Source organism: Melospiza melodia, chromosome 8 (genome assembly GCF_035770615.1).
Source record: "Melospiza melodia melodia isolate bMelMel2 chromosome 8, bMelMel2.pri, whole genome shotgun sequence".
NCBI classification, from domain to species: Eukaryota; Metazoa; Chordata; class Aves; order Passeriformes; family Passerellidae; genus Melospiza; species Melospiza melodia.
In genome coordinates, this window is record NC_086201.1 from 15,729,562 (window position 1) to 15,756,519 (window position 26,958).

The following is a 26,958-nucleotide window of genomic DNA, read 5'->3' on the forward strand; positions in this document are numbered from 1 at the left end:
GAAATCCACTATCAGCTACCGTAGTGATAAGAGCAACACCTAGGAGGTATTTATATGGTGAGCACTACAGGGACTATCTGACTGTAGGTGAAAGGGTGTTCATTGTGTGGGAAACTGAGCTGAGTTGCACCACCACCCTGGAGCATCCTGGAGTGCCAGAGATTGGTATATACCTGGTGCCATGGGCATCGAGGGGCCATAGACACAACTGGGACACAGCAGGAGGAGGGGATGGACAGCCAGTTGTTCCTGAGCACAGTGCCAGCAGGTAAACATAGCCACAGTGACTATGTCCTTTGGGGCTGGCCAAAGCACTGAACCCTCCCAATGTCATGTCCACAGAGTGAGGGTGGATTTTACAGGTACCCACATCCTCAGCTGCAGTGGCACCAGGTGGCCCTGCCCTCCTGTCACAGTCCTCAGGGCAACAGGGGAGCCCCAAGGTAAATCCCAGCTGGAAAGAAAACCCCTGGAAAAGGCAACGTTGGTGAAGGTTTTTATATCTTGCCCTCAAGCAGGGAAATTAGGTTTGTGTTAGGAAGGTGGAAGCTCAGTGCTGGAGGGCTTCAGAAATGAGGAGCAAAGTGGCTCACAAGCTGCCTTGAGGGTACAGCCCTGTTTTCACACGAGGCACCCCCAGATGACCGGTCAGGCCACAGTGTGCCAGGCAGGCATGTCTGTCTGGCTTGGCCTTGTTGCTGGCTGCAGCTCCCCTGAGCTGGGTTTGGGGAGCAGGTGTGTCCCTTCCCCGGGGCCAGCAGTCCCCTCCTCAGTGGCACAGCTGCCTTCCTCCTCTTCCTCACTCCCTGGGCAGAGGAAGCAGCATGGAAAGGCTTTGCAGGAAGATGGTAGCAGCCTCCTTAGCCCAGCAGGGAGCTTATATGCTTGGCTGGCTTTCCCTCTCTCTCCGTGGAGGCGACAGTCTCCAGCTCTGGCTTTCCATGGCTGCTCAGGAAGTAGCCCTCGTTCCTCCAGTGTTCCTGCATGCAGGAAGGCAGGCAGTGAAATGAGACCCCCTTCTTCCTACCCCACACCAGCCCCAGCACCCTCAGTAGGAAAGCCTGGAGGCAGAGCTGGTAGTTTGCCTCATGGACAGAACCAATCCTCAGAGCAGGGCATATGCAGATCACCTAGGGCAGCCCCTCACCTGAGACCGTGTTCTCCAGAAAAAATGACAAGAAGCCAGTTAAGAAGACAGGGACCATAAGCAGGGAGAGGAAGAGGAGGTCCAGTGGCACCCAGCCTGCAGGGACAGTGCCAGAATCAGCCAGGAGGTCCCAACCCAGCCAGGGAAAAGGGGCATGAGCAGCCATGGCAGAATCAGGGATTTAAGAGGTAGCTGCCTGCTGCCATGAGCTGACCCAGGCTCCCAGAACACTGGAGATGTGTGCTCACCATGCCATGGGACTCAAGGCTCTGCCTTGCCTGGGGAGTGTCCCTCATACCTGTGGCCAGGGGAGCCAGAGCCGTGCCGAACCAGCGCGGTACCAGCAGTGCCATGAACATGGCAAAGCCAACAATGAAGATGTTCCTCCCCGAGTCAATGTCTGTGTACTGGAAGTAGGAGATCCCCGTGCCCACAGCCACGGCGTAGGTTACACAAAGCACCCCTCCTGCGAGGGGCAGGAGTCAGGAGGTGCCAGGCAGGCTGCAGGTGCTGCAGCAAGGGGCAGGGCGGGGTACCCACCGTGAACTGCCAGTGGGACGTGGGTGAGGAGCCCTGCCAGCCTCGGGGACAGGCCCAGCACCATGCACAGCAGGGCGCTTACTTGCACCGAGTGGCGAGAGCCAGCCTGGGAAAGAAGAGTGGGAAAGTGAGCATGGGTAGCATCACCCCTTGCTCTGTCTCCCACCCCCTTCTGCTACGCACACACCTGCCTTTCCCAGCGCTGCCTCGGTGACAGTCTGGCAATTATGTGTAGTCCTGCCCACCTGCTTGACTGCCTCCCCACCCCTGCTAGCCCCTTTCCCCCTGCTTTGGCATACCTGCGTGAGGCCGGCGGCGCAGGTGTTGGCGATGCTGGAGGCCGTGCCCCCTGCGCTGCCCAGCAGTCCCGCCAGGAGGCTGCCCAGCCCTTCCATGCACAGCCCCCGGTTACAGGCGTGAGGGGGCAGCCGGGGGGCTCGCAGCAGCCTCCTGCACAGCACGTAGCAGCCCACAGAGTTCATGCTGCAGCCCATGGCCATGGCGATGCCCACTGCCAGCGCCCGGGGCGTGAGCAGCGGCCACCTCCACGCTCCTGCAGCGGAGGGAAGAGGGACAGGTGATAGAAATCCTGTCCAGACGTGGATGTCTGCCCTCAACCCTGCTGCCCCCTACCTGCATAGGGGATGTGGATCCAAGGGGCATTGGAGGTGCTGTTGGCCCAGGACAGCTGTGCCATGGTCACATCCAGTGATTCCCAGGGAACGTGGAAGTAGCTGAGGATGGCACAGACAATGCAGACACCACCAAATGGGAGAAGTACCTGCAAGGCAGAAGGGGACCCTCAGCAGGGGACCCTCCTCCCCTACCTGCCACGGCTAGCACCCCATCCCTGTCCTGTCACATCTCCCAAGGATGTCATGCCACATCTCCCCTTACCCCTGCAGGAAACATCCCAAGCTGTTCTGGTTCAACATCCTAGGTCCCCAGCACTTCCCCAGAAGCATCCATGTTCTGGGAGCTACAACCAAGCTTTTCATGCCTGCCTGTGCACCAGGTCTCACACCAAAGAGCCAGGCTTGGAGAGAGAAGCCTGGTGACAGTGAAGAGAGCAGACAAACCCCAGTACCGAGAATGTGCGCAGGGTGGGAGCTGAATACTCTGTGGTGGCCTCCCAGGCGTGGGGCCAGGCACAGAAGGGCAGGCGGCAGGACCGCAGGTGTTGGGAGAAGGTGACAGCGAGGAGCACGAGCCTAGGAGAGTGAGCACAGGTCACCACACAGCATCACAGTCACCGATGGGGCCCCAAATGTGCACCGTGCACTGCGGGGGTGCCCCATCCCTGTCCTGCTGGTGAAAGAAAGGCCCAGGAGCTGCCCACCACTACAGCCCCTGGGCTCACATACAGCAGTGCTACTCCCCAGCTGGTGGAGCAGAAGAAAGCAGCTTCCTTGTACGCAGAGAGCCCGATGATGGAGAGGCTGGGGGCCAGGACCATGGGCCCGCAGTGCCGTGCTGCCCACCCACACACGCCAGACACCCCCAGCGCCAGCTGAATCAGCCCAGAGATCAGCACTGCTCCAGAGACCTGTAAGAGGAAAGGATGGGCCTGTGGGGCAGGGTAAATGGAGAGCAGTCCAACCTTCCCTGGGCCCCAGTCCCACGGCCCCAGCAGCTGGGAACAAGCGCTTGTTTCATGTGCTCTGCTCACCCCAAGCACAGAGAAAAATATACATGGACATGCATCATGATCCCCGTTGCCTTCACGACTCTCTTCATGGCAAATCCCAGGAAAAGAGACTGGGGGTGCAGGGATACGGGTGACAAGTGGAAAGCTGATGGAGAGAGGGATAGCAACCCCCATTCCAGCACAGGAGCACCCACCTCTTGCAGTGAGTCAGCCCAGCTCCCTGTGTCTCTACAATGAGGTACAAGGCATGTACTGGCCATGGCTGTACCTGGAAGGGAATTTTGGAAGGGTGGGATACACGTGGATCCTGGGCTCCTGGAGCTGTGTCCAAGAGGCTGCAGTAAGGTGACTGCTGGCTGCAGAAGGGGAGGTGTGCCAGCATCTCCGTCCCATAAGCCCTGGCCCTGGCGAGGTGACCAGATACATTGCAAGTGCACTCAGGAGTGAGTAGGGTGCTGTGCAGCATCACCAGAAGGGCCAGCAGGCAGGACCCCTTGCTACCCCTCATGCCTACTCCACGTACCATCATTGCCATTCCCCTGGCACCAGCATGGCCCAGGCCCTAAGGGACACAGGCTCCAGGGCTGTGCTTACCATTCCTGTCTGTGCTGGCACCAGGAGACAAGTGGGAGCTCAGCACCATGGCAGGGACCAGGTACTCAAAGGATGGGATTTGAACCAGTGGCAACCTGAGGAAGGGGACAACAATGGCACATTAGGGAGGAAGGACAGGGAAGGGAACAGGGCTGCTCCAAAAGCCCAGACTGCCAGAGGAACAGGGGTGGGAAGGGAAGCAGATAAGAACCCTCCCCAAACTGGCAGGAGGTTACCCCATATTCTACATGTGTCCTAGTACATCAAGTACATCTCAAGCGACAGCACATGGAGTGGATGCAGCTGCTGAATCCCATACCAGCCTGTGTGGGCTGCACAGGCATCAGATGGTATGAAGGAGCTGTGTATGATGTTGGAGCAAGGCAGCGAGGAGCTAGAGGGAAAGTTTTTCTAGAGGTGTGTGTGAGAGGGAGAAGACATCTGTGACAACTGTGCAGAGATGCAGCACAGAGAGGTTTTCCTTGTGCCCCTTCCCACTTCCCCTGCTCACCGGCTCCCCAGGGTGGTCTGCAGCACTGTGGAGATGCCGCAGGCAAAGAGGCTTCGTGCCAGCAGCTTGCTGGTGGTGTGGGCATGAGGTGGCTCCTGGGGCAGGGTGGGCAGCAGGAGGAGGTGGAAGATGCAGAGCAAGGAGGTCTGCACAGCCAGGTGCTGTGCAGGGAAGAGATGGAGCAGTCACAACTCCTTGCAGCACCCAGAGCTGCAGCTCCCCATGCCCAGGCCCCCTGAGAGGGTGGATGCCCACTGACACCACCTGGGTAGCACTCACTATTGCCCACTCCCCTCCCAGCCACACTGACCAGAGCCCTACACACCCTTTGCCTGGCAGGATGCAGCCCCTGCCCTGCTATCTGAGAAAATCCCAGCCCTCTTCTCGTCTTCCTATCTCTCTGACTGCTCACTGTGGTCCCCCCTTACCTGAAGGGCTAAGCAGCAGCTCATCATCCAGGAGCACATCTTCTGGGAGGAGCAGGATGTGAGCATGGGGCTCCCAGCTCCAGGTGCTCTGCCACGGCCCCCATTCATGCTGCTGCCTTCCCCACACTGCTCCCAGTTTTCAGTGCAGAGGGTGGGCAGGCTCCCACTGCCAAGAGCTCCTCCCAAATCCTCACATGCCTGAACTTCCACCTTCTGCAGGAGCTGCCCCAGGGTTAGCCATTAACTTGGATTGGTTAGTTATCTGCCTTTGTGGCCAGGAATGTAAGTGTCACCTTGGTTTATCACCGTGAGGGCCAGGTGACAGGCAGCCAAAAGCAGGCCATCAGATACTATTACAATGCCAACTACCCACAGCCTGGGTCCCATCACTGCCTCTGTGGGCAAGCACTGGGTAGGCCACAGCCTTGACACCTCGTCCTCCATGTGCTCAGACTACTGCCACCAGCAGCATCCTCCAGCTTTGGTATGCCCTGCTCATGCTTGTGTCACCCCAGCATCTGCAGGGGCATCTGTTGCCCTCCTGGTCCAGCCTGGTCTCTAGTGGGGTCTATTATATCCCCTATTCTCCTAGGAGAGTACTGAATCCTGCCACCGGACAAGGATGCCAGGGACAGGAGCTGCCTGCTTGGCTGCAAAGGGATGCTCATGTTTTTGTCACGGGGCAGAGGTGGCTGTGTCAGTGACCTGGTCAAGCCCGTGCTGCTCAAGGCTCACTCATTAACAGGTAAGGCTTTGGAGAGCAAAGAGCAGTGAAGAGAACATGCATTCCCCACATTCCCAAGGATGGGGATCCTCCTCTCTCCTGTTGTCCCTGCCTGCACCAGACCCAATATCCTTCCTGTCAGGAGAGAGACTCAGGACAGGCCTTGCAGGTCTCCTGGGCTCACTGGCAGCACCTAGGGTTTGTCTTGCACAGCAGCTGCAGGAGCAGGCACAGCTGCGTGGACTTGGCTCTGCTCTGGGGCAGGCATGCTGCCAGTATGGAGCAGCTCAGCAGGACGAGGCAGGCACACAGCAAGAACTACTTTTATTGGAAGAGATTTGCATCTACAAAAGAGTGAAAAACAGGTGTAAAATCCACAGTAAAAAGAAGGGGCGTGATGAGCTGGCCTGGTCAGCAAGACAAGGTGCCTTCTTCCCACTCTGAGGAGCAGTCAGGCACTGTTTTCTCACAGACACAGACAGCTGGGGTTTGGGATAGGGTCACACAGCACCCCAGATTCAAAACACCCAAGACAAGCAGGATAAGGAAGTTCAGCCCTAACCACACCTCATCCCCACCAAGCCCAGCGGAGCACAGCCACATCGGGGTACCTGCCTGGTGTCACTTTTGCAAGTTCCAAGAGGTGGCCTAACAGCCCCCAAATGTAAAAACTGCTCACTCTCACCTCCTTCAACCTCCTCTCCTGTACCCCAGGCACCCCACCTTCCCACTGTGGTCACTGCCTTAGCCCCTCCACCCTGCACACACAGTCCCAGCCTCCAACATCCCATATGCCACCTCTGTCCAACACCACTCACTACAGCAAGAGGTACAATACCCCCCTTTAGCACGAGCACCCCAGCCCAAAGGCAACCCATATTTACCCTCCAGCTATTAAGTTCCCACCCCAGCAAGCCAGCTCTATGCCAACCTGTGCCAGCAGCCCCAAGTGAAGAACATCCCTGCCCTAGGTGGGGGGGGACACAAGTGCTGGTTTGAAAGTAATGCAGGGGCCTTCAGCCCCCTGCAATTCCAGGGATCAGGGGTCCCAGAAGTGCAAGGAAGTGAGTTGTGCCACACTAGAAGGGAAGGGGAAAGGGGCTGCCGTCCTATACTCCTAGCTGGGAAAAATGAAGCTCTTGATTCTACTGAGATCCATTGCAGTATGCAGGAAGCACTGTTTCAGGCCCAGGGGGTCCAGCCAGTCCTCACGGCTGGGGGCAGCATGCCACGTGGGGCCCGCAGCGGCTGAGCAGGCGTGGCAGTGCAGCGCCGGGGGCGCCGGGAGCACGGCGAGTCCAAAGGGGCCGGGCTGGCGGGGGGCTGTGCTGGGGGCGGTGCGGTTGGATCTCTCACAGGCAGTGGGCACTTTCCGGAAAGGACCGTGTGGGAGGTGCCTGTGCTGGGCCAGGTCAGGTGCCTTTGGGTAGGACAGGGCTGTCATCACGCTGCTCCACAGGTAGAGTGCAGTGGCTGTGACACCCCCACGATGGGGCTCCTTGGTCGTCTCGTTCTCCCCCAGGCAACGGGTGCAGCTGCCCGAGGAGACATTGGGCAGCTCGGGCTGGGGTTGGCCAGGGGCTGGGGCTGGCTGGGCATCCAGCTGGCACCTCCCCTCCTCGGGGAACAGCACAGGCCGGGGGGCTGCAGAGCTGACACTCCTTAGGCACACAGACCGGTGCACCACGGCGATGGAGGCGAAGATGGCTGCGAAGCCCGTCAGGTACACCACACCCAGGAGGCAGGCCAGCTAGGGAGAAGGCAAATGTTAGCCCAGACACCCCCAGCAGTAGCACTCCCCACCAGCCATGATGCAGCATGGCCATGATCAACCCAGCAGCCCTGACAGGAAAAAGCATCACCAGCTCCAGGGCTGCCTGCTGAGAGCAGGCAGCCACACTGCTAATGGTGGGCAGCACACAGCCTGCCCAAAGCTGGGCCTAAATATCACAAACCAAAATGCCCTAAAAGCTAAAAGCCAACAGTTCCTGTTCAAAACCCTAGCTGGTACCCAGCTGCCTCCATGCCCCCACCATGTCCTTGCACTATGACTTATGGAGCTGTGGTCTGGCACAGGGCACACTACCCAGCACCAGGCTGCAGTGCCTCAGGCAGTGCAGCTGATTTGCATCTTCTGACAGCTTCCCTTTTCAACAGAGAATAAACCAAGGTGCTGCTCTCAGTGGAAAATAAGTCCTGCTGCAAATCCACAGCCTGCTGGGTCCCATGTTCTTGCATTAGCTGCTCTCCTATACCCTTACCTTCACCACTTGCTGGTAGAACTGGCCCAGCACATGCTGCCACATGGACTGCTCCATGAGGACACACAGATCTGTGTAGGTGAACCAGCCACGCCACATGCCCTGTTTTTCAGCCACACTGCAAGAAGGAAAAAAAAAAAAAAAAAAAAAAAAAAAAGGAATGATGGACACGATATGGACCTTCCCCAGAAAAGCAGAAAAGCAGCTTCAGCCCAGGCAGGCTTGGAGAAGACCCTGCTTAAGCTCTCTAGAAGGGAGCTGCAGAGGCTAGCTAAGGCTCAGAGGTATCCCAACCTCTTATTTCACTGCAGCAGGGCCATCTCCAAGCAGGGGCAGAGCCAGGCTGCAACACAGATAAAGGGATCACCCCCACCCTAGACACCTACCGTCCCTCCAGCCAGCTCAGCACTTCAAACAGCTCCCGAGGATCTGTGTAGAGGCTCCAGTCCTGCCAGGACAGCAGTTAAAGGTCAGTGCAGTCAGGGCAGTCACCCAGCACCCAGACACATCTTTCTCTATCCCTTCACAGAGTATGTGGGAGAAAAACAGAAACCCAGACTCCCCTCGGTGTCTCTTTTCCCTGCTCTGTGAAACAGTCGGCAGCAGTTACAGTTTCACTTACAATGGCGCTCAGGAAGTTCATCTCCAGTGTGTTCATGGTCTGGACGTCCACCTTCCCTGCTGCTCCCCACTCGTCATTGAACACCTCCTCTTCCTCACCCTCATCGTACAGATACTTACTTGCAACCATCTGAAAGCAGCACAAAGGACAGGATCTCAGCCTCCAGTGCGCTCACCTCCCGCCATGCAGCCCAGTTACACCCCTGCCCACTGCTCACCATGGAGATCAGGAAGAGGTCTGAGGAGGAGATCTGCTGGAGGTATTCAGGGTTCCGGTGCCGGAGTCTCTCAATGTAAACCAGGGCCAACATCATGGAGCAGGGCGAGATGCAAGCTTCCCTGTAGGACAGGACAAGAAGCAATGCTACAAACATCCCAGGCACCAGGACACAACTTGGCTGCTCCCTCCCCATGCAGAGGGTAGGAAGGTTTAGCAATTGCTAGACAGATCACAGCCTTGCCAGCTCTGTGCCAGCTGTCCTGAGCTGCAGCAACAGAAAGTGCCAGGGATGCAGGGTGGGGAGCAGAAAGCCCTGGTTTCTGTTCCCAGGCACAGTCAGCTCCAAACTGAGCAGCCCTGCCTGCAGTAAAGCATGCTGCGAGGGCTCAGCTGCCAAGAGGAGACTCCACGTTCAAGTCTGGTTACCCAGGGAGCTGCAGATGCAGCCAGTACAGACTCCCAGTAACAAGAGCACATATGCACCCCAGAGAGCAGGATAAACTCGGAGCCAGCTGCATCAGGAAGTTGCTGTGACTGCTGTCTGTGCTTCTCTTTGACACTAATCAGGCGTAGGCACAAAGCCAGTGGCTGGCCCAGGAGACAAAGTGAGTCACAGGTAAGACCAGAGCTCCAAGTTCTGACACAGGACATGAAGGGACAGGTTTTGCTTCTTACCGAGATACGTGAGACACGTATTTCTTCTGGAGTCTGCGGATAGGACTGGGAGCCACTTTCTGCAGCAACTCCACAGCAATATCTAGGACAGAAAAGCACCAAAAGAGTTATTCCCATGTGGTCCAGCCCATGCCCACCTTTCCCCTTCTCCCTACAAGCCCGTCAGGTCTTGGTGTTTGCTCAGCCCTTCAAGTTTAATTTAAACAATGAGGCCTTATCAGAGGTCAGGGAGAAGTGAGGAACAAACACACAGGGCAGGCAAATCACAGCAGGAAGAGGATGTGAGTGACCAAGGCCCTGCAGCAGTGCCAGATCAGCAGGTCTGTGTCACAGGGAACCACCAGCAGTCAGCTGCAGAGGAACATCGTGCCCTCACCCTGCAGGACTTCAGACACCCTTCTGGAGGCCTTCTTGCTTCTTGGGTCTGATGTCACACCACATCTTCATGGTGCTTTGCTCCCCTCCACAAGCATCACAAGCATCTTCCCCCTCCAGATCTCATCAGCACACATCCAGCTCACCCTACACCACCCTGAGATGATGGAATAGGAGGCACCCATGTGACCAGGAGCCTGAAGGCACCAACAGGTACCAAAGCACCTACAGGGTGTAACTGCAGGCCAGCCTGCTTTCCCTGCACCCAGGGATGTGCCTCAGCATTCAAGCACAGACACTGACATACTGGCACATGGCTCCAGCAGCTCCCATCTCACTTTCCTACACAACAGGACCAGCTGGAGCATCCCAAGCAGCACCACAGTGTGATGCTAGGCAAGAAGTGCTTTAGACAGGAAACTTCATTTTGTTTCTAAGCCCTGGGCTGACAGAATTGAGAGCAGAGTTCATCCCAGCAGCCTTGCATTTCCAGCTACCTGGGGAAGCATCACTGTACCCCTCCTTTCTATGTCTCTCCAGTAACTAAGAGAACAGCTGTACTAACATGAGTGATTTGCCCAAAGAGCAGCCACCAAGCTCAGAACACACTGCTCTGAGGAACTTCCCCACACCATTCAGGCCACACCACTACTATGATGTGCAGCCACATAGCTCCAGCCACCCCCTGGCTGTGCCCAGCCTCTCCCACTGCTGCTGCTCTCTCTGCCCTTCCAGGCTACCACTGTGCCACCACAGAGGCAGTACCAACATCACAAGGGATCCCTACAGCCTCATCCTGATATGAGCCAAATTCTTCAGCCCACAAATCCAACTCAGAACAGGGTCCTGTCCTAGAGGGAATGGACAGCAGCTGATCAGTTTCCCATCTCACAGCACAGCACACGGAGTGTGGTTACTATTCTTCTGTCTCCAAAGGAAAAAATTCACATTTCAACTTCTCCCCTCAGCCAGCCCCATACTGCCTTCTGCAACCAACCTCCAACATCAAAGACCTTTTCCTGCTATTCCACTCTCCCAACAAGCCTCTACCTTGTTTGAGGACTGTGCCATAAACTTGCCATGTAGCAATGACACAGGTGTACCAAAACAGATGTCATAGTCCTGGGCCCCATTTTTAGAAAGCAGCTGGTGTAGGAAGGCTGTAAAAGCAGAACAGCCCATGGACACATTCTCCATGTGCCACTTTTGCCCCCAGCTGCTGGAACCACAGCATTTCCTGAGTGCAAGGCAATCCTTACAGTTAATAGCCCCCAACAGTGTTCCTGCATGACTGTACCCTTTGAACTTCCTCCATGGAACAGTCCCACCTTGCACCCCAGTGTAATGTCAGCCTCAAGCCCCCCTCACACTGCTTGTGTTGGAACTCGTGACTCCCAGCAGTGCCCAGGCAGCTGGCTGCTCTGCCTGGGGCTGCCCTGGCCCCACATGCTCAGCATCCTCCTCCTCACCAAGGCACACCACACACAGCCTCCTGGCAACTTCCGACTCTTCGCCTAGCAAGCAGCTCATGGAAATGCTGAGAACTCCACACAGTGAAGGCCCTCTAGCAAACCACTGCATGCCCTTTTCCACTCCTCTCCACCATCACCTGCACCAGCTTCTCAGCCTTAACCCAGCCTTGTCCTTCTGTTCCCCAAAACACTGCTGAATTGACAGGCAAAAAAATTGCGATTCAGACAAACACAGCAAGAACTTGTCACCTTGCTGCTCACGACTAGAAGCTGAACAAAGCCCTGAGTGTTTTGCAGAGCACAAGCAATTATCTAAGACAGCTCTGAGCAAGAACAAGTTCACAACCTGCTCTGCCAAGGAATTCACAAGCAACGTAAAGGACTTTATACACCAGTATAACGATGTCAAAAATGCAGCAACAGCCAGACAGGGCAACAAAACAGAGAACAGAAACCCTGAGGCTCTGGCAACCTGCCCTGCTGTGTTGTACAGAGGGAAAGGCTGGGCAGGGGTGGGATTTGGCGCTGGGAGGAAGCAGGTGACCTATCGGTCTCGGCCCCTTGGGCTACTTCCAGCCCCTTTGACTCAGCATTACCATCTGGGGACAATCGGCAACCCACCTGCCACAGGGCTGGAGAGATTATCCAGGCTGCAGTCTTTGTCCCAGCCATAATAGAGCCGCTTCCGCACTCTCTCGCTCAGCTGCTGGTGCCTGGGCAGGAACTGTGGGCACACAGAGGAACGTGAGGAAGGGCAGAGCGCTCCCATACCGCGCCTTCCACCCCGCCCCAGCTCAGGGCCACACCGGGCCGGGGCGTGCGGCCGCACGGGGCTCCGCGAGAGCGGGGGACAGCGGGATCACCCCGAGGGCCTGCTACGAGCAGGCCGGGCCGCGGACACTCACCGTGAACTCCTGGAACCCACTGAGGGAGAAGGCGCCCTCCTCGTCCAGCAGCAGCTCGTCCAGCTCCATCCTACCCGCTGGCAGGGCGGGGGCTGACAGATCCCCTCCGGCGATACGGGGCCAGCTGTCAGGGCGCGGGGCCGGTCCGCTCCGAGGCCGAGGCCCGGTGCAGCGTCGGGAGCGGCGCCCTGAAAGCCGCTCCCAGCCTGACCGCCACGGCCCGCCCTGCCGCCCTTCCTGTTCCGGCGCGGGGGCGCGGCCGCTCCCCGCCCCTGCCGCCGCCGGGCGCACGCGCGGCCGGTGTCACCCGGTCCCCCCCCGCCTCGGCCGTCCCCGGGCGCACGCGCGCGGCGGCAGCGGCCGCCGGTCCCTCAGGCGGTGCCGCCCGCCCGGGCCGGTGACAGCGGCACCTCCGCCCTCTGCCCCCCCCGCAGCCATGGCGAGCGGCCGCGCCGAGGAGGCGGCGGCGGCGGCGGCCGAGGAGGAAGAGGAGGAGGCGGCGGCGGCAGCGGCGGCGCGTCTGGCGGCGGCGCTGCGGCAGCGGCTGCGGGGCTGGGAGGCGGCGCTGGCGACGGCGCAGCGGCTGCTGGTGTGGGAGAGGCCGCTGCACAGCCTGGTCACCGCGGCCGCGCTCGGCGGGGCCCTCTGGTGAGCTGGGGCGGGAAGGGGGATCGGGAGCCGTCGGTGCCGCCCGTCCGGTTCGTGCCCGTGCCCGCAGCGTGGCACGGCTCCGGGGCCCGCGGCGATGTGCCTGGGTTCCGGCGGCGTGCGCTCCCGCAGCCCGCACCGCCGTGGGGTGTGCACGGCCGGGAGTAGCCGCGATGTTTTCCTCTGACAGGCATAAACAGGCCCCTCCCTGAAGGGAGAAAGTGCCAGGAGGATTTGCCTTGTCCCGCGATAATAAAATGCAGATGGGCCCAACTGGAGCCTCGCCCGGGCACGTTTCTGCTTAATTTTTGCATCCGTGTTTTTATCAGTTCGTTTCTCTCGGTAGCTGCGGTCAGGGAGCTCCACGGCCTCCTGCATCGGCAGCTGCCCTGGGGCGTTTTATTTAAACCCTTCTGCTCGGTAATCTCTCCCCGGAGGTGCTGATTTCTCACTCGGCTTTGGCGCTTTGGCGCGACAGCTTTCCCCCTTTCCTGTTTTCCCTTCTCTGCCTCTTCGGCAGGGCAATGGGCAGATGGGAGTGTGAGTGGCAGAGCCCAGCTGTGGATGGGAATGAAAAACATCCTGTTTGTTTGTATAAACAGTGAGTCAGTTTTACTGATGAAAATGCTCTCGGCCAGTGGCCTTCCCAGCAGGAAAGGTCAGAAGTGGCCAGGGATAGAGTTGGTTGCAGATGAAATAGGAAGGGGCAGATTCTGGAGTTAGAGGAGGGAAAAATAAGTGATGAAACAGCCTTCAAAGTCTCTCTGATGAGGCAGCTTATGTTCTGTTCCCTCATCCGTACGATTATCAGAAGTGTACGTGGTAGCCAGATGTAAACTCTTGGACTACTCTACCTGCTGAAAAGTCAGAGCAGAGCTATGAAGTGAGACTGAGGGGGAGAGGGGCAGGTGATAGGGGAGATGGCAGGGATAATAGACAATGACAGCCCAGAGACTGCGTGAAAAGGTGGAGAAGAACAAAGAGTGCCCAAAATATGGGACAGCAGAGAGAGATCTAAATAGAGGAAGAAAAATCATTTAGGGTCTCATAGAAGATTAAGCTAGCATCTTTAAACTGAAATACATAAATGAGATGGAATAGGAAATTCTTCCAGAGATGATGTGTTAAGCTACAGAATTGCTGTTCAATGAGGAGTACAAGTGTCATTGTTTAGGTCATTAAAGGTCCTGTAAGCCCATGCAAAGTGCAGCTTTTGTTCTGTGTGTGCCCAGTGAGGCACATTTCACTTCCAGTTCTCCACCTGTGACTTGGTGGGAACCCCTGCCTGCTCTGCACTGTGAAATTCTCTCTGACTACAGTCATTGTTCAGTGTATTTGTCATTAGTTACTGGCAAACACTCACTGAAGAGGAGCAGGGTAAAAAAGCAAAACTGCTCCTCCTTTCTGGAAAGGAATATTCATTAAAGAGGTGAAGGTGAATGCATTTCCCTTGTATTTTTTTTTCTGAGTGAGTTAAAAGCAGTTCTTCTGAACTAGAGAAAAGGATGAATGCAGACAGCCACTGCTGGCACAGGTGGCACCCTGGCACCTTTGCTGTCCAATCTCTGTGGAGTGGACAGATAAACTCTTTGAGTGGCATTGCACAGCTGTGTGTGAGTAATATTGTGTGAGCTGGCAAGTGGCTTGAGCCAGTGTGTGGATGTGGGACATGAAAAGTTTTATGATAAAGTCAAGTGAGCAACTAAACCATTTAAGTGCTAGCTAGGCTCAGGTCAAACAGGGAGAGGTTTGTGATAAGAGAATGGGCACCTAGACTGGCAAGATGCATTACCTGCATGTAATGCTGGACCTTGCCATCACAAATGGGATGTAGGTTTTCAGCAAACAGGTTGAGTGGCAAGCAGTTTCTGCTACAGCAGTTTGTCTTTATGTTATCTAGAGCCTCCACCTTGAGGCTTTGGAGGGACCTGTACCAGTGAGCATTAGCTTTGTTTTGCAGCCTAGGGAGGAGCTCAGAAGCAGGGAAGGAGAGCAATGGAAGATGGCAGGGAGTCAGCTGTCTGGTGGTGGGCAAAGGCAACATTTGAGAATGTGCTGTGGTGTGGGTGGGTGTCTGCAGACTACAATGCTTACTACAGTGGCCCATAGCAGTTGGGCATTTCTGCTTTGAGCTGTATCTGTTTGCTCACCAGGAGCAGTAATTTACTGCCTTTTGCCTCTCTAACAATTTCTATTTCCTTTCTAGGTTGTTTTCCTCCACCTCCCTGAGACCCCTCTTTCTCCTCAGCATGTCCCTTCTTGGCATCCTCTTGTTGGAGAAGTGGAAACCCAGGTTCCTGTTTGATTTCTCAGGTATGTGATGATTAGCACTGTAGACAGTGATATGGTTCTAGTGTTACCAGCTGCTGGGCTGTGCCTTTGGCCCTTCCTAGGCTCTCTCAGCAGTCATGTAAGCCCCATTCCTACTTTAACTGCAGGCCCAGGTACTGGTGCTGCCTCTTATCCTTTTGTGTCAGAGGATTTGGATGTATCCTAATACTCTGGGCATGTATCCTAATACTCTGGGCATGGAGAATTGCTCCCAGTGCTGAGAAATTCTGGGAGTGGCTAATTTTGAGAGTGACTAAGGGGCCTAGCTAGCTTGCCAGGGAAGCTAATTACAGGGATGATGTGTTTCTGCTGTGTCCCTTCTCTCCTGAAAATGTGGCAAAAAGATCATTTCAAGTCTGAGCACTTATGGCCAGCTGAGCTGAGGGAAGGGAAGGCAAGGAGGGGAGGGAAGTTCATTGGTTTTAGTTAAGTTCAATGTGGGCTTGCACCCTGAAAGAAGCAGAGCAAATGAGAGCCACTTCTTGTGGCAGGTAGCAGAGTGGATGATGAAGTCTGACAGCAGCAACAGTTAGTGTATTGTACCTGTACTGAACAGCATCTGATCTCCAGCTAATCAGTGAGTCTGATCACCTCTCTTATCTTTCCCTTTTATTGAAGGGTCTGTGCCAACATTAGGCACAAAAGCAGCAAGAGGAATGGCCTCATAAAGATGGTAGACATGGACTGGCTGCTGTCTGCTTTGAGTGCCTCCTTCTTTGGAGTTTATTAAATGACAGAGCCCAGACCTGCCTACTGCATCTACTGCCACTGTTCAAAGGCAGCTCAGGGCCCTCCATCCCTGCCTCTCTACTCTAGGGAGAGTTTCTGAATGAAAGCCCCTCTATATGTGTGTTTGTAAGGTGCCCTTTATTTGACCTAAAAGGGAACTGACTTAAAGGGTGCTTTCACAGAAATCCTGATAAGATTAGTATGTTACAGCTGTAGTCTTGAAACTGTTTGCTTTGTGTGGTTCAGGTAACCAGGCAGTTAAACTGGACTGGCCAATTTAATTTCCTGCTTATTCACATTGTTTTTTTAAGGGAATAGTTTAAAGCCAACCCAAACCACCTCTCTTGAAACATGTCCAGAAATGCAAAAGCCTGGTGTCCAGTACAGAATGGTGTCATTGAGGCGGGTAGGGGTGGAATCATTCCAGCAAGTACTTGGCCTGTAAAAGTTGTGTTGTCATAGAAGAAATAGGAAATTCATACTGAAATCAATATATATGAAGCAGAGCCATGAAGAATAAAAAAGAAAAGCAAACAAAACAGCAACACCAGAGATTAGGCTCATCCTATGCTATCAGCTCTTCTAGAAGTTGGTGCACGTCCCACTGCACCTCTTCTCGGTGTTCTTCACTTATTTCACACCTTCCTGCTTTTCTGCTGCAGAGAACAGGCACACCTTTCTGATGTGCCTGTTTAGGCCACAGCCCTGATTTTGACATGACCCACTGGACCGTGCTTCCTTTGCTGCCATGAGCAAGGAGTGGTGCTTTGCATTCCTGAGGGGCCTCCCATTGAATTGGTACTCCTGAACACTTAGGGGTTCTTGTTTGGCTCCCACTTCCTGCTGAAGCAGAGCTGCACCTTTGTGGCTTACCCTCCTTAGTGCTTCCTGTTAGTCTTTTCTGGAGTTCTGGGAGATGGGTCAGTACCATACCTTCAAGACTCAGCACATACATATAAACCTCAGCTTGTGACAGTGGGTGTGTCTCAGATGACTGCTTATAAGATGACTTCTGAAGGAATGCTAAAACCTCAGCATGTATTTTGCAGTTACTCACACACACTAACAACATCAAGATGTGCAACTTTTTTAGGCCCTTTCAGAAGGGGCTGCGTATTTTCAGCTCCCATGCAGGGTATTTCCTCAATATCAACATGGAGTTCTACTTAGATACTATTTAAGGACTTGGGAAGCATCTCCAGTTTCATCTGAAATGGGTCAAGTAGGGATGTTTTGGTAGCATCACTGTTTGGCAGCTGTGTTTTGGTCAGTGCAGGAGAGTGCAGCGTGGAAGAGCTCTAGCAAAAGTTGTGTTGCAATTGAATGCTAGTACTCCTTAAAAAGGGCCCCTGCTTTCTAGCTGAAGTTTACACACAGATGAAGAATGTCTCTTGGAGAAGCATTGAAAACCTGTAAGAGCCAAGGAATCCATCAACAATAATTTGTCAGTACCAACATGTAACCTAAACTCCTGCATGGCTGTCTGATCTCTCAGAAGAGTCTGGTCTGTGTCAAGTGATTTGTATTAATCCACAGTCCAGTGTGAAATGCTGACAGAAAGATTTCAGCCAGTTATTGATAATCTGAGACCAGCTCTGGGTGTCTTGTTTGCCAACTTAGTTATACTGGTGCTTGACAGTATTTCAGCACAGGTTGGAGTTAAGCCTTAACTAAGGGAACATTTCCTTTTGGAAATGCTTTACGTGTTTTGGGATTGGGCTGTTCCTACAACTGGTCCAAGACTCCAATGCTTTGAGATGGCCAGCAGGCAGACTGCTCTACTACAGGAAGCAACATACTGTTGATCTTAAAGACAGCTTGTGTTTTGCCAGCTGAGATCACGTGAAGACCCTGCAGCCTGCTGAAATGTTCCGCTCCCCAAAGTGTCTCTGAAACCTTCAGGATCAACTGAGAATTGTTTCACTCCCTCTGCTGGCGTATTTTGGATGGCTTGGATGACTGCAGCCAGTCGAGAGGAGTGGGGTTCCTGTGCCATCCCACTTACTGGGTTGCTGGCACATCTGTCCAGCAGAGGTGGAGAGCATCCTAGCTCCTCATTTGGTACACTGTACAACTGGTGTAGCCAGCCCTCACAGACTGCCAGTGCCAGTGGTGATTTAGTGCAGGTGATGGATGAGGCTTAGAGATAGAGCTGGATTTCTGTGTGCTGCAGTTAAGCAGCTTTAGATTCCTGAGCACAACAACAAAGCACAGCAATGGCGGTTGCAGGAGGGGAGCAGCTGCCCTGTGGGGGTGGAGCTGCCTCCATCACACCGACTCTGCAGCTCAGGCTCCCTCCGTGAGCTGCCCCAGCCGCCATGCCAAGTGCTCGTGGGCAGAGGAGCGGATGGGCAGCCCGGGCTGAGAGCAGTGGGCTCCTCTTGTCAGGCCTGATTACTGGAAATCTGGGTCACGCTCTCAAAGAATCGCCTCCTCCCCGGGTGATTGGCCTCCTGCTCCACTGCTGAGCTGGCTGGTGCAGTGCCTGCAGCGGGAGGAGGAGTCTGGCAGGCTTGGCCCAGCACCCTGTGTCTTGGGAGAACAGTGGCAGGGCTGCTACAAGCAGTTGGTCTCTTCTGTGGCTTGGGCTGGGTGGAGTCTGAAGTCTCACTGGGTGATTGCAGTGGTGGTTGTTCACATCTTTGGTGCATTTGCCTGAGGGAGTCGCTGCCACTCTTAGGCTTTGTGCCTGGCTGGTGACTCCAGGGAGGATTCAAACCCCTTTTTGCACACGTTGCATTTCTTTAGCCCATTTCCAACTATAAGTCTAGTGTCTGAGGTTAAACTCTCTTCCTTTATTTCAGTTCTGTTGACATGGACATAGGGGACAGGGTTAGGGTGATAACCTCATGCACCAAGTTTGCTGCTGGTCAGACAGCATTAAAGATATCTCAGTCCCTGCCAGCTCTAGGACAGTAGGCAGACTGGTACAGGAGGGTAGAACTCAGTGAGCTATCAGAGCATGAACAGGGCATTGTTAAACACAGGATACTTACAAAGACTGTGTTGATAGAAGAGCTTTGGTTGAGCCCTGTACATCCTGAGATACCAGTCAGCTTGATATCACAGATATCCAAATCTGTGAGCAACCAGGCTGATGAATTTCAGTTGTTGAAATTGTTTTCAGTTGTAGAAATTCTTTTCAGTGTAAATAAAAGCAGAGCATAATCATACATGACCTCTGCTATTGACACAACACTCCTGTTTTCAGTACTGCATTAACTAAGTCCCTGTTTGATCATCACTGGCTGCAGTGCAGAGGGGAATGGGAGAGCCTTTCCCTTATCCAGAGTGATGGACCTTAGGAGTATAGTTATATCTGTGCCTGGCACAAAAGGCTGTCAGGGGACATAAAAGAGCCCTAAAATTAGAAAATTATGCACAAGACTGCTATTTGTTACTTAATTCCATGGGAGAGGATGGAGACAACAGGGACATCTCTGGTATTTGTACATAGCATTCTGCCAAGGACTGGGCCTGGTCAGTGGGAAATGCAGCTCAGACCTCCTGGTGCCATGTTTAGCTCCGAAATGGGAGCTGAAGCTTTGCCCAGCTCCAAGACTGTGCTGGCAGCCCCCTTTGAATGACAAGTGCTGGCACCTACTGTGGGAATGGCACTGCCCAGACATGTGGGACACCAGGAAAAGCTGCATGATCCCTGGAGCAGACAGGCCCATGTAAGCACCACGGTACACATATGAGTGCCCTGCTGTGTGTGTGTTGGGCTGCAAGGTGTGCTGGAGGCTCTGCTGCTCCAAGGCTCCAGGCACACTTGGTTAAAGCCTCCTCAGCTCAGGCTCCAAGCCAGCAATTCCTGCTTGCATGAGAGCACAAAGAGGGTCCCCAGGCTGCATCCAGAACTAAGGATGATACATCTGCAGCTCTGCTCTGTTCAGCTGGTAAAAATGTCGGGTTGTATTTTTTACTTGGCTGACTAATCTGCTGTGTTCTCTCTACAGCACAGCCATCAGAGGAGCCAGGAGGAGAGAGGTAAGTTCACAGATGTGTTCCTTGGTATGGGGATAGTGGGGAAGCCTTAATTTAGTATGGTGATCTCACCTGCCTTTTTTTCCTGTTGTTAATAAACTGCATGGCTCCTGCTGTGAAACATTGCTAGTGACTTCCGCACTGGTAGCTGCTTACCAGCTCAGGAGCCACAGTTTGGGACTCTGGGGAAAGCTAGTGTTCTTTCAGTAGCCACAAAGCTCAAGTACTTCTGATGCTAGGAGTTATTAGGTTTCTTCCCTGGATCTGTCCTGAGCTATTTTAAGAGTCCTCCAGAGAGGAGGAGATCACTGAGACTGACTTCCAGAGGCTGAACGTGCTCTCTCTGGTGGCGTGGCTGGCATCCTTGGCTGTGGTTGTAGGTCTGAGCACTGCTTTCTGCCACATTGGACTTGGTGCCAGAGGACGCCATATAACTAGTTCCACCTCCAGTGCTTCTGTCTGTGTGGCTTTGAGTAAACTGCTTTGCATCTTGGGCTTGTGGCATGGGAATTCTGTGGCATGGTATCTGCTGCTGCTTTGCTCAGGTGTCTCTTGACTTTCTTCCTGATTAAAGGGAAAAACTGTCACCAAATCGAGCATATTCCGTAGTTCAGTTGAAAATGCAGTCAGTATTGTCAAGCTTTGGTAGGGAACTCTTCTTCCTGGTGCAGCTGTTCCTGTCCCCCAGGAAAACAGACCATGTTCAAAGATTGTCTTCTTGCTCTTGTCTGTCTCTAGTGAGGGGGTGACTTCAGGGGCACAACCTCACCTGCTCAGTGTCCCTGAGCTGTGCCACTGTCTGGCAGAGAGCTGGGTCACCTTCAGGCTCTACCTGCAGGAACTGCTACAGTACAAGAGGCAAAATCCTGCCAAGGTAAGCTGGAGATACCTACTCTTCTGTGCAGGGGCTTTTATTTCCATTACTTGTGCCTTAAGAAATGGAAGAATGTAAATTCAATATTTTTACAATTGCTATCCCTGTCCAATATTTGCTGTTCGTTCCTTGCAGATTCTATGCCACGGAAGTTTAAATAATGAATAATTGACTTCCAGTATTTGTAAACTGGAGCTGAACTTAACCTCTCCTGAGAATGGCTTGCTGTTCTAGATTTCATTTCTTAGTGTGCAAAGGAAACTCTTAGATTGGGACTGGGGAGAAAAAAGGGAAGCCTACAGTCTCTGGCCCTTTTATGAGCTCCATTCTTAAGCTGGTCCTATTTCACTAGCCAGGATTGTTGCTAGTGAAGTCATAATGCAACGCTGTTTCTGAGTGCATGGAAACTTGTCATTAAACATGCTCTAATGGCTGTGATATGTTGTTTGGAAAGGATTTATAGACAGGAACTGCCTTAGCATCAGAAAAAGTAGGACAGACCAACCACTAGGATTGTGTCAGGCTTTCTGGCATCCAGTGTGCTGAAAGGAATGGGTTTCTAACCCTGCTTATTGCTCCTTTTCTGTCCCAGGGAGTAGAAGACCAGGTCCAAAGATGCCCATAAAGAATTAAATCATTGGGAGCAAAGCCCATAGAGGAACCTTAGCTTTTGCAGACCCTTTCCATTATGAATTGAACTCTTAATTGCAGGATATAGTCCATATCTGAACCCATGCCCTGGTTTGCAGGTTGTCTATTCTCATTTCCCCCACCTGCCCCCAGGAGAATGTAAGACAAGCCAGGGGCTGCACCATTACACTTCACTTTTTCCAGAGGAGAAGGGTCCTGGTCTGATGGGAGTGTGGGCTCTGCTAGTGCTTCTGCCAGCTGGTTTATGGCACAGCAGTGGCACAGCATCTGGTGACTCTGTAACAGGTTCCTGTCTCTGCCAGGACAGTACAGTTTTCTCCTGAAGTGCTGAGCTCTACAGAGAGATGTACAAGTGGCAATTTGCAATATTCCATCATATCCTCAAGGAATATAATTTACTTCATAAAGAACTGTCTGATAAAGTTTTGATTTGTTTATTGGGGCATTGGGTTACCTTGGTCATTCAGCTCTTGAACCTCTAATGCTTACAGCTTAATCCAGCAGAGCTGTCTGAGTTCTGACTGTCAGCACCTGAATGTACTTGGTGCAGAGTTGGCTGACTGACTTGGTTAGGGCCATCCCTCATGTTGCACTAAATGGGTTTCTGGCATGGGTTGCATAGATGTATCTCTGCCTCTTGTCACTTCTGTTTGTTCCTCTCTCTTCCTTCAGTTCTGCATGAGTGTCTGTTCAGGCTGCCTGATTCTGGCTGTAGTTGGACACTATGTTCCAGGCATAATGATCTCCTACATCATTTGTGAGTATAAGCAGTGCTCTTGTCTGACTTAAGCTGAGACATGACCTAACTGTGCTGTTGATAGGCTGGTAAAAGCAGATTTGTAGTTTTCTCGAGGGGATCTGTGCTAGATGGTGAATCAGTTTACAGGGAATGTGTTCCAGGAAGTCTCTGTGAGCACGTGCATGCAGTACGCCTGCAAAGGCAGGAGAGGGAGCCGTGACTAAAACATTGGTGCCCTCTGTTCCCCACTGCTGAGGCTGTGCTGGCCGAGGCTCCAAGGAAGCAGGAAGTTACAGTCTCAGTTCCTAAGGTGACAAATCCATATCGAGAGTGTTGTTAGCAAAGCTGCATGTTGGGTAAATGGACCTTTTCCACTGCATCATGAGTCCCTAATAGCTCCGTTCTGGTCCTCTGCCGTAAGTGCATTTACACATGAGCTTGATGCAGCTACCCATATAGAAATTTTGGTAATACTTAGTTTTAATTCTCATTTTAGGGCTTCTTTTGCATGTTGGGTCTGGGGTGCAGTGGCTGAAGAGGAGGGCTTGTGCTTCATCTTAACATAAATCTGTATTCTATCTAAGATCTGGCAGTAAAACCTGGTTAATCAAGCAGCTTTGCAATGAGTAAGAAGAACCATGGATGAGGATTTTTAGGCAGTCAGATGGGAAAGAAAATGCCATTGAAATGTGTTTCCCTTGAAGACTTTCTCAGTGCCACTACAGGAAGAGTCAGGTTGTGCTTGATCTGTCTCTCACACTGCTGCATTCCATGTCCACAGTGCTCAGCATTCTGCTGTGGCCTCTGGTGGTCTACCATGAGCTGATCCAGAGGATGTACACGCGTTTGGAGCCTGTCCTGATGAAACTGGACTACAGTATGAAGGCAGAGACGCTGCACCACAAGCACGAGAAGAAGAGTAAGGAACCAACTTCTCTAGCTTTTTTTGATGCTGTATTCCTAGGGTGGAGCTGTAGCAGAAGGACTATAGGAGACCATGTCTGCCAGCACTGTGTGGTGACAGGCTGCAGGGGAGCAGGGGTGGAAACTTAAGGGTTTTGTGGAGAGCAGCTGTGTGCTCCCAGATGATCCTGAGAACAGCACATGAGAGCAACAGATTATGCTTGTCTCCAGGAACCCTGTGCACTTTCACAGGGGAAGTAGGGGATAATGGTGTATAAAGGCAGAAAATTCCTTCAGTGTCATGTAAAGCCTTTCTTCTGTTTCTCACAGAACGACAAGGGAAGAGCGAGCCTGCAGCAGGTGATGAGCCAACAGCAGAGACAGAGAGTGAGAGCGAAGCAGAGCTGTCAGGCTTCTCCCCAGTGGTAAGAGCTCAAAGAGCTTAGCAGCAGCCAGTCCCTCCTCCCTGGTCTATAGCAGCTTGAGAGCCAAGGAGTCGTCTGAGTACAGCAACAATGATAACACACAGCAGAGAAATAAATCACCTCTTTGCAGAATTCTAAGGGGAAAAGGTCATGTGTTTGATGAAGGGCATTGTCTCCAATCTGGGTATTGAGAACTTGGTGCCACAGAGCTGATGATGCCATAGTAGGGCAGGGCCAGCCATGCCCCAGCCTCGTGCTGACCTCAGAATTACTTTGATGGTTATGCTTCATGCTCAGAGAATGTGAGTGTCTCCTGAAGAAATGAACTTCCCTGCTGTAATGTGCAGAGGCTCCTCAAAACCAGAAAAGGGAGCTGAGCAGCTCTAGTGTCTCTTACACAGTTCTCTGCTTTCAGACAGATTGTGTGTGACCTTTCTATGTTCGCACCTCGGAAACAAACTGAGCAGCAGCTCTGGGCACGTAGCTGGGCTGTGAGGTGGGAAGTTTGTTTCCAAAGGAATGTGGATACTTGAACCACTGCTACTTGTAGAAGGCTTTGTTGCACTCTGAATGCAAAAGGGAAGGGGTGTTCTCCTTGGTGATCCCAGGAGAAGAAGGATCAAAGCCTTCTGAGACTCCTACAGTCTCATCTCATCTTGTGCTGCCTCTTTTGTGTTCTTCGCTGAGGGCAGGCAAACCTTTGGGCAGTGATTTATTGCAGGAAAGTCAGTGAGCTGAGATACCCTTCCCTCCAGTGCAGGGAGCACTTTGCCAGCATACTGTCCCTCCAGCAAGGACCTCTGCCTGGAAGGTCTGCAGGTGCCCATAGGCATCATGGGTACTTAGACACACAGGAATTTGTCTCTCTGCCTTCATCCCATGCAGGTGGATGTGAAGAAAACTGCCCTGGCACTGTCAATCACAGATTCTGAGCTCTCTGATGAGGAGGCTTCTATCCTGGAGAGTGGGGGCTTTTCTGTTTCAAGGGCTACCACCCCACAGCTGACGGACGTTTCTGAAGGTACATAATGGAACACCTTGCTGCCCCCTTATCCTCAGTGGTTTAGCCCAGAACAATGGGTCATACAAATGGGAGGACAGGGAGAGAACCCAGCTATTTGCATGGGAAGAGCATTGAAAGGAGGAAGAAAAAGCAGTGCAGCATGCCCTGACTTCATGGCTGATCATAAGCTGGTCCTCAGGGGATATCAGCCTCTAATTATTGCCCCACAAAGCAATGCAGTCTTGTGACTCCCAACAAGGGAGCAAGGCCACCCACAAAGTCCCACAGAAATAACTGAATAGAATAGTCACACACAGATATGTGATGCTGGGTGAAACAGGTCAGACTTACTAGCTCAGAGAAGGACTGGTTAGTGGTGAAGAACATGGAGGTAACCACTCAGTGGCCACTTGGGTGTCTGGGAAGGAGCAGGCAGGTGATGTAAGCACAATTTCCCTGACCCTTGGGAGTTTTAATGGGAGCTCTAAATGCAGAGAGTGTGAGCTGGAGCGGGAAGTCCTCTCTAAGCACAGAGCACATAGAACAGGATCACAAAAGAAACATTACACATGAATCGTGCCACTGGCAGAAGGGAGTAACTGCAGACCTCTTCCTGCTGTCCTCCAAGGACGGGGAAGGTACCTTAAAGTCAGCTGTGGTGTTGTCAGCTGGGGAAGGTGTGTGGGAGGTCAGGGTGAGGGAACATGTACCTTAATGCTGGTGCCTTTCAGACCTGGATCAGCAGAGCCTGCACAGTGAGCCAGAGGAGTCATTTTCCAAGGACCTGTCAGAGTTTCCATCCGTGGAAGAATATCATTCCAGAGACCTGGGACCACAGAGTGATGAAGACGCGTTTGGTGTGCCTCTGGGTCCTGAGCTTGCCCACGCTGCCTGTGAGCTGGACTCAGCAGACAAAGAGGCCACGGACTCTGACCTCTCCATCCTTCGCCTCGCGTCTCCTCTCCATTTTGTAAATACGCACTTCAATGGGAGCGGGCAAGCGGCAGGAGGCAATGCAGAGCCAAAGACTGTCCCTGCCCCGGGCCTGGGCATCTGCATTAACACACTGAGCGAGGAGATCGTCACCACTGCCATCACCACAGCAGTGCAGAATACCCTGTCCGCCCTCCTGCGGTCCTCAGAGGCCAGTGAGGGACCCCCTCTCTCCGAGTTCCTCCCCACGGAGCCTGAAGAGAAACTGAGCTTCCAAGCACACCTGTCAGAGAGCGAAGTGGCGGAGACGGAGACAGAAGCGTCACCGGAGGATGAGGAGGAAGCAGATGACTTTGAGCTACTGGATCAGGGGGAGCTGGAGCAAATAGATGTAGAGCTGGGGTTTGGAGAGGAGCAGGAGGCACAAGAGGCTGCTCCGTCTCCCTCCTCTCCCATGCTTGCTGAGCTGCCAAAGCAAGGAGATGAGGAGGAGGCAGTGATGACAGCAACATCTATGTCTTAGGTCTTACCTGTGCTCCCCCTTTTCCTCCATCATCACTGGAAAGAAGGAAAAACTCACACAGTGAACGTGCAGTGGGTTTTTAGATGTTTGTGTTGACTGGGATGGAAACGCATCAGTGTTAATGTGCTGTGTCTGGAATAATGAATCCTTTCCATCCTTCTAGAGCCTGGCCTTCACTGGCTGAGCAGGAGGCCCTGCAGCTGGGGAGGAGCCAGCTCCTAGAAGCCTTATGCCACAATTGAAACACCAACCCCAGCAAACGCTTCCTAGTAATGGTGCAGTATTTCGGTCTGTCTTCTGTTTGTCTTTTGTTTTGCACGCTGAGTACCGAGCTAGCTGTAGCTGCTGCTAATACCCACATCCCCAGTAGGACATATGCAATCTTATTTTATTGGGTTTTTAAATGGCTAAAAGTGTAAATAATTTTAACTTTCATTGGTTTTGTTTGGGGGGAGGGATGGGGTGCACAGTCAAATGTGGCTCTCAGGGGCAAGCAAAGGGAAAGGGGTCTTTGAAGCAGAGGATAGCAGTAAGGGGGCAAGGGCAGACGGGTGTTGTGCAAAGAGACCTCTTCTGCAGACTGTTACTGTCTCTTGTGTCACTGCTGGAACAGGATGCTGGGTGATTCCTGCTTTTTTTCCCTGTCTCATTTGAGTTCTGTTATGGGTGGCTGTGGAGTTGGTTTTTTTGCAATCAATGAAATTCACTCCTGGCCCTGTTCAGTACTCCAGTTTTTTACTGCCGTGGCATCTCTTGCCTTCCGCACCACTGACCCTTCTAGCACCCCATCTGTGCTCTGCTGGGCATCGTAGCATGGCACCTGAAGACTCCGAGGTGACTGGAATAGAGCCAGGAGCTTCGTTACAGGGCGGGATCCGCGGTTGGTTTCCCTTGGGGCACGGGAGACAGGATGGAGGGATAAGTTCAAGCTGTCCCATGGCGGCAGACAATTCTTGCTGGCCTGGCAGGCAGGATGGCTCTGGCCACAGCCCTCGTGGACTCTGCCCTGCCCTGAGCCTTCCCCGGGCGCCGGGCGGGTCTCTGGAGCCGCTGTTCCCGCGGTGCTCCCGAAGCGAGGGCGTACGGAGGGG

General features: G+C 53.3%; 3 protein-coding genes across 4 annotated transcripts; 1 reads left to right on the forward strand and 2 right to left on the reverse strand.

Annotated features, from left to right (window-relative positions):
• Positions 1 to 484: 484 nt before the first annotated feature.
• SLC23A3 (solute carrier family 23 member 3) lies at positions 485 to 5,758 on the reverse strand. 2 transcript variants are annotated; one of them, XM_063161920.1, is made up of 12 exons: positions 4,869 to 5,758; positions 4,441 to 4,601; positions 3,930 to 4,024; positions 3,530 to 3,603; positions 3,052 to 3,233; positions 2,775 to 2,898; positions 2,321 to 2,468; positions 1,987 to 2,240; positions 1,688 to 1,793; positions 1,446 to 1,613; positions 1,148 to 1,243; positions 485 to 980 (listed from the first exon to the last, which is right to left on the reverse strand). In XM_063161920.1, the coding sequence occupies exons 1-12, from the start codon at positions 4,974 to 4,976 to the stop codon at positions 649 to 651; spliced, it is 1,848 nt and encodes a 615-aa protein (XP_063017990.1). In that variant the 5' UTR covers positions 4,977 to 5,758; the 3' UTR covers positions 485 to 648. The 2 variants fall into 2 exon arrangements, with proteins under 2 accessions (XP_063017990.1, XP_063017991.1); XM_063161921.1 differs by lacking the exon at positions 4,441 to 4,601.
• A 141-nt stretch (positions 5,759 to 5,899) lies between these two features.
• Positions 5,900 to 12,281, reverse strand: CNPPD1 (cyclin Pas1/PHO80 domain containing 1). Its single transcript, XM_063161922.1, has 8 exons — positions 12,122 to 12,281; positions 11,838 to 11,940; positions 9,370 to 9,451; positions 8,693 to 8,813; positions 8,476 to 8,604; positions 8,240 to 8,301; positions 7,854 to 7,971; positions 5,900 to 7,342 (listed from the first exon to the last, which is right to left on the reverse strand). The coding sequence occupies exons 1-8, from the start codon at positions 12,188 to 12,190 to the stop codon at positions 6,710 to 6,712; spliced, it is 1,317 nt and encodes a 438-aa protein (XP_063017992.1). The 5' UTR covers positions 12,191 to 12,281; the 3' UTR covers positions 5,900 to 6,709.
• Positions 12,282 to 12,557: 276 nt separating this feature from the next.
• On the forward strand, positions 12,558 to 26,592 carry RETREG2 (reticulophagy regulator family member 2). The gene is made up of 9 exons (XM_063161924.1): positions 12,558 to 12,769; positions 14,976 to 15,082; positions 19,789 to 19,819; positions 20,555 to 20,690; positions 22,014 to 22,098; positions 22,862 to 22,999; positions 23,314 to 23,408; positions 24,294 to 24,429; positions 25,143 to 26,592. The coding sequence occupies exons 1-9, from the start codon at positions 12,558 to 12,560 to the stop codon at positions 25,865 to 25,867; spliced, it is 1,665 nt and encodes a 554-aa protein (XP_063017994.1). The 3' UTR covers positions 25,868 to 26,592.
• The last annotated feature ends 366 nt before the right edge of the window (positions 26,593 to 26,958 follow it).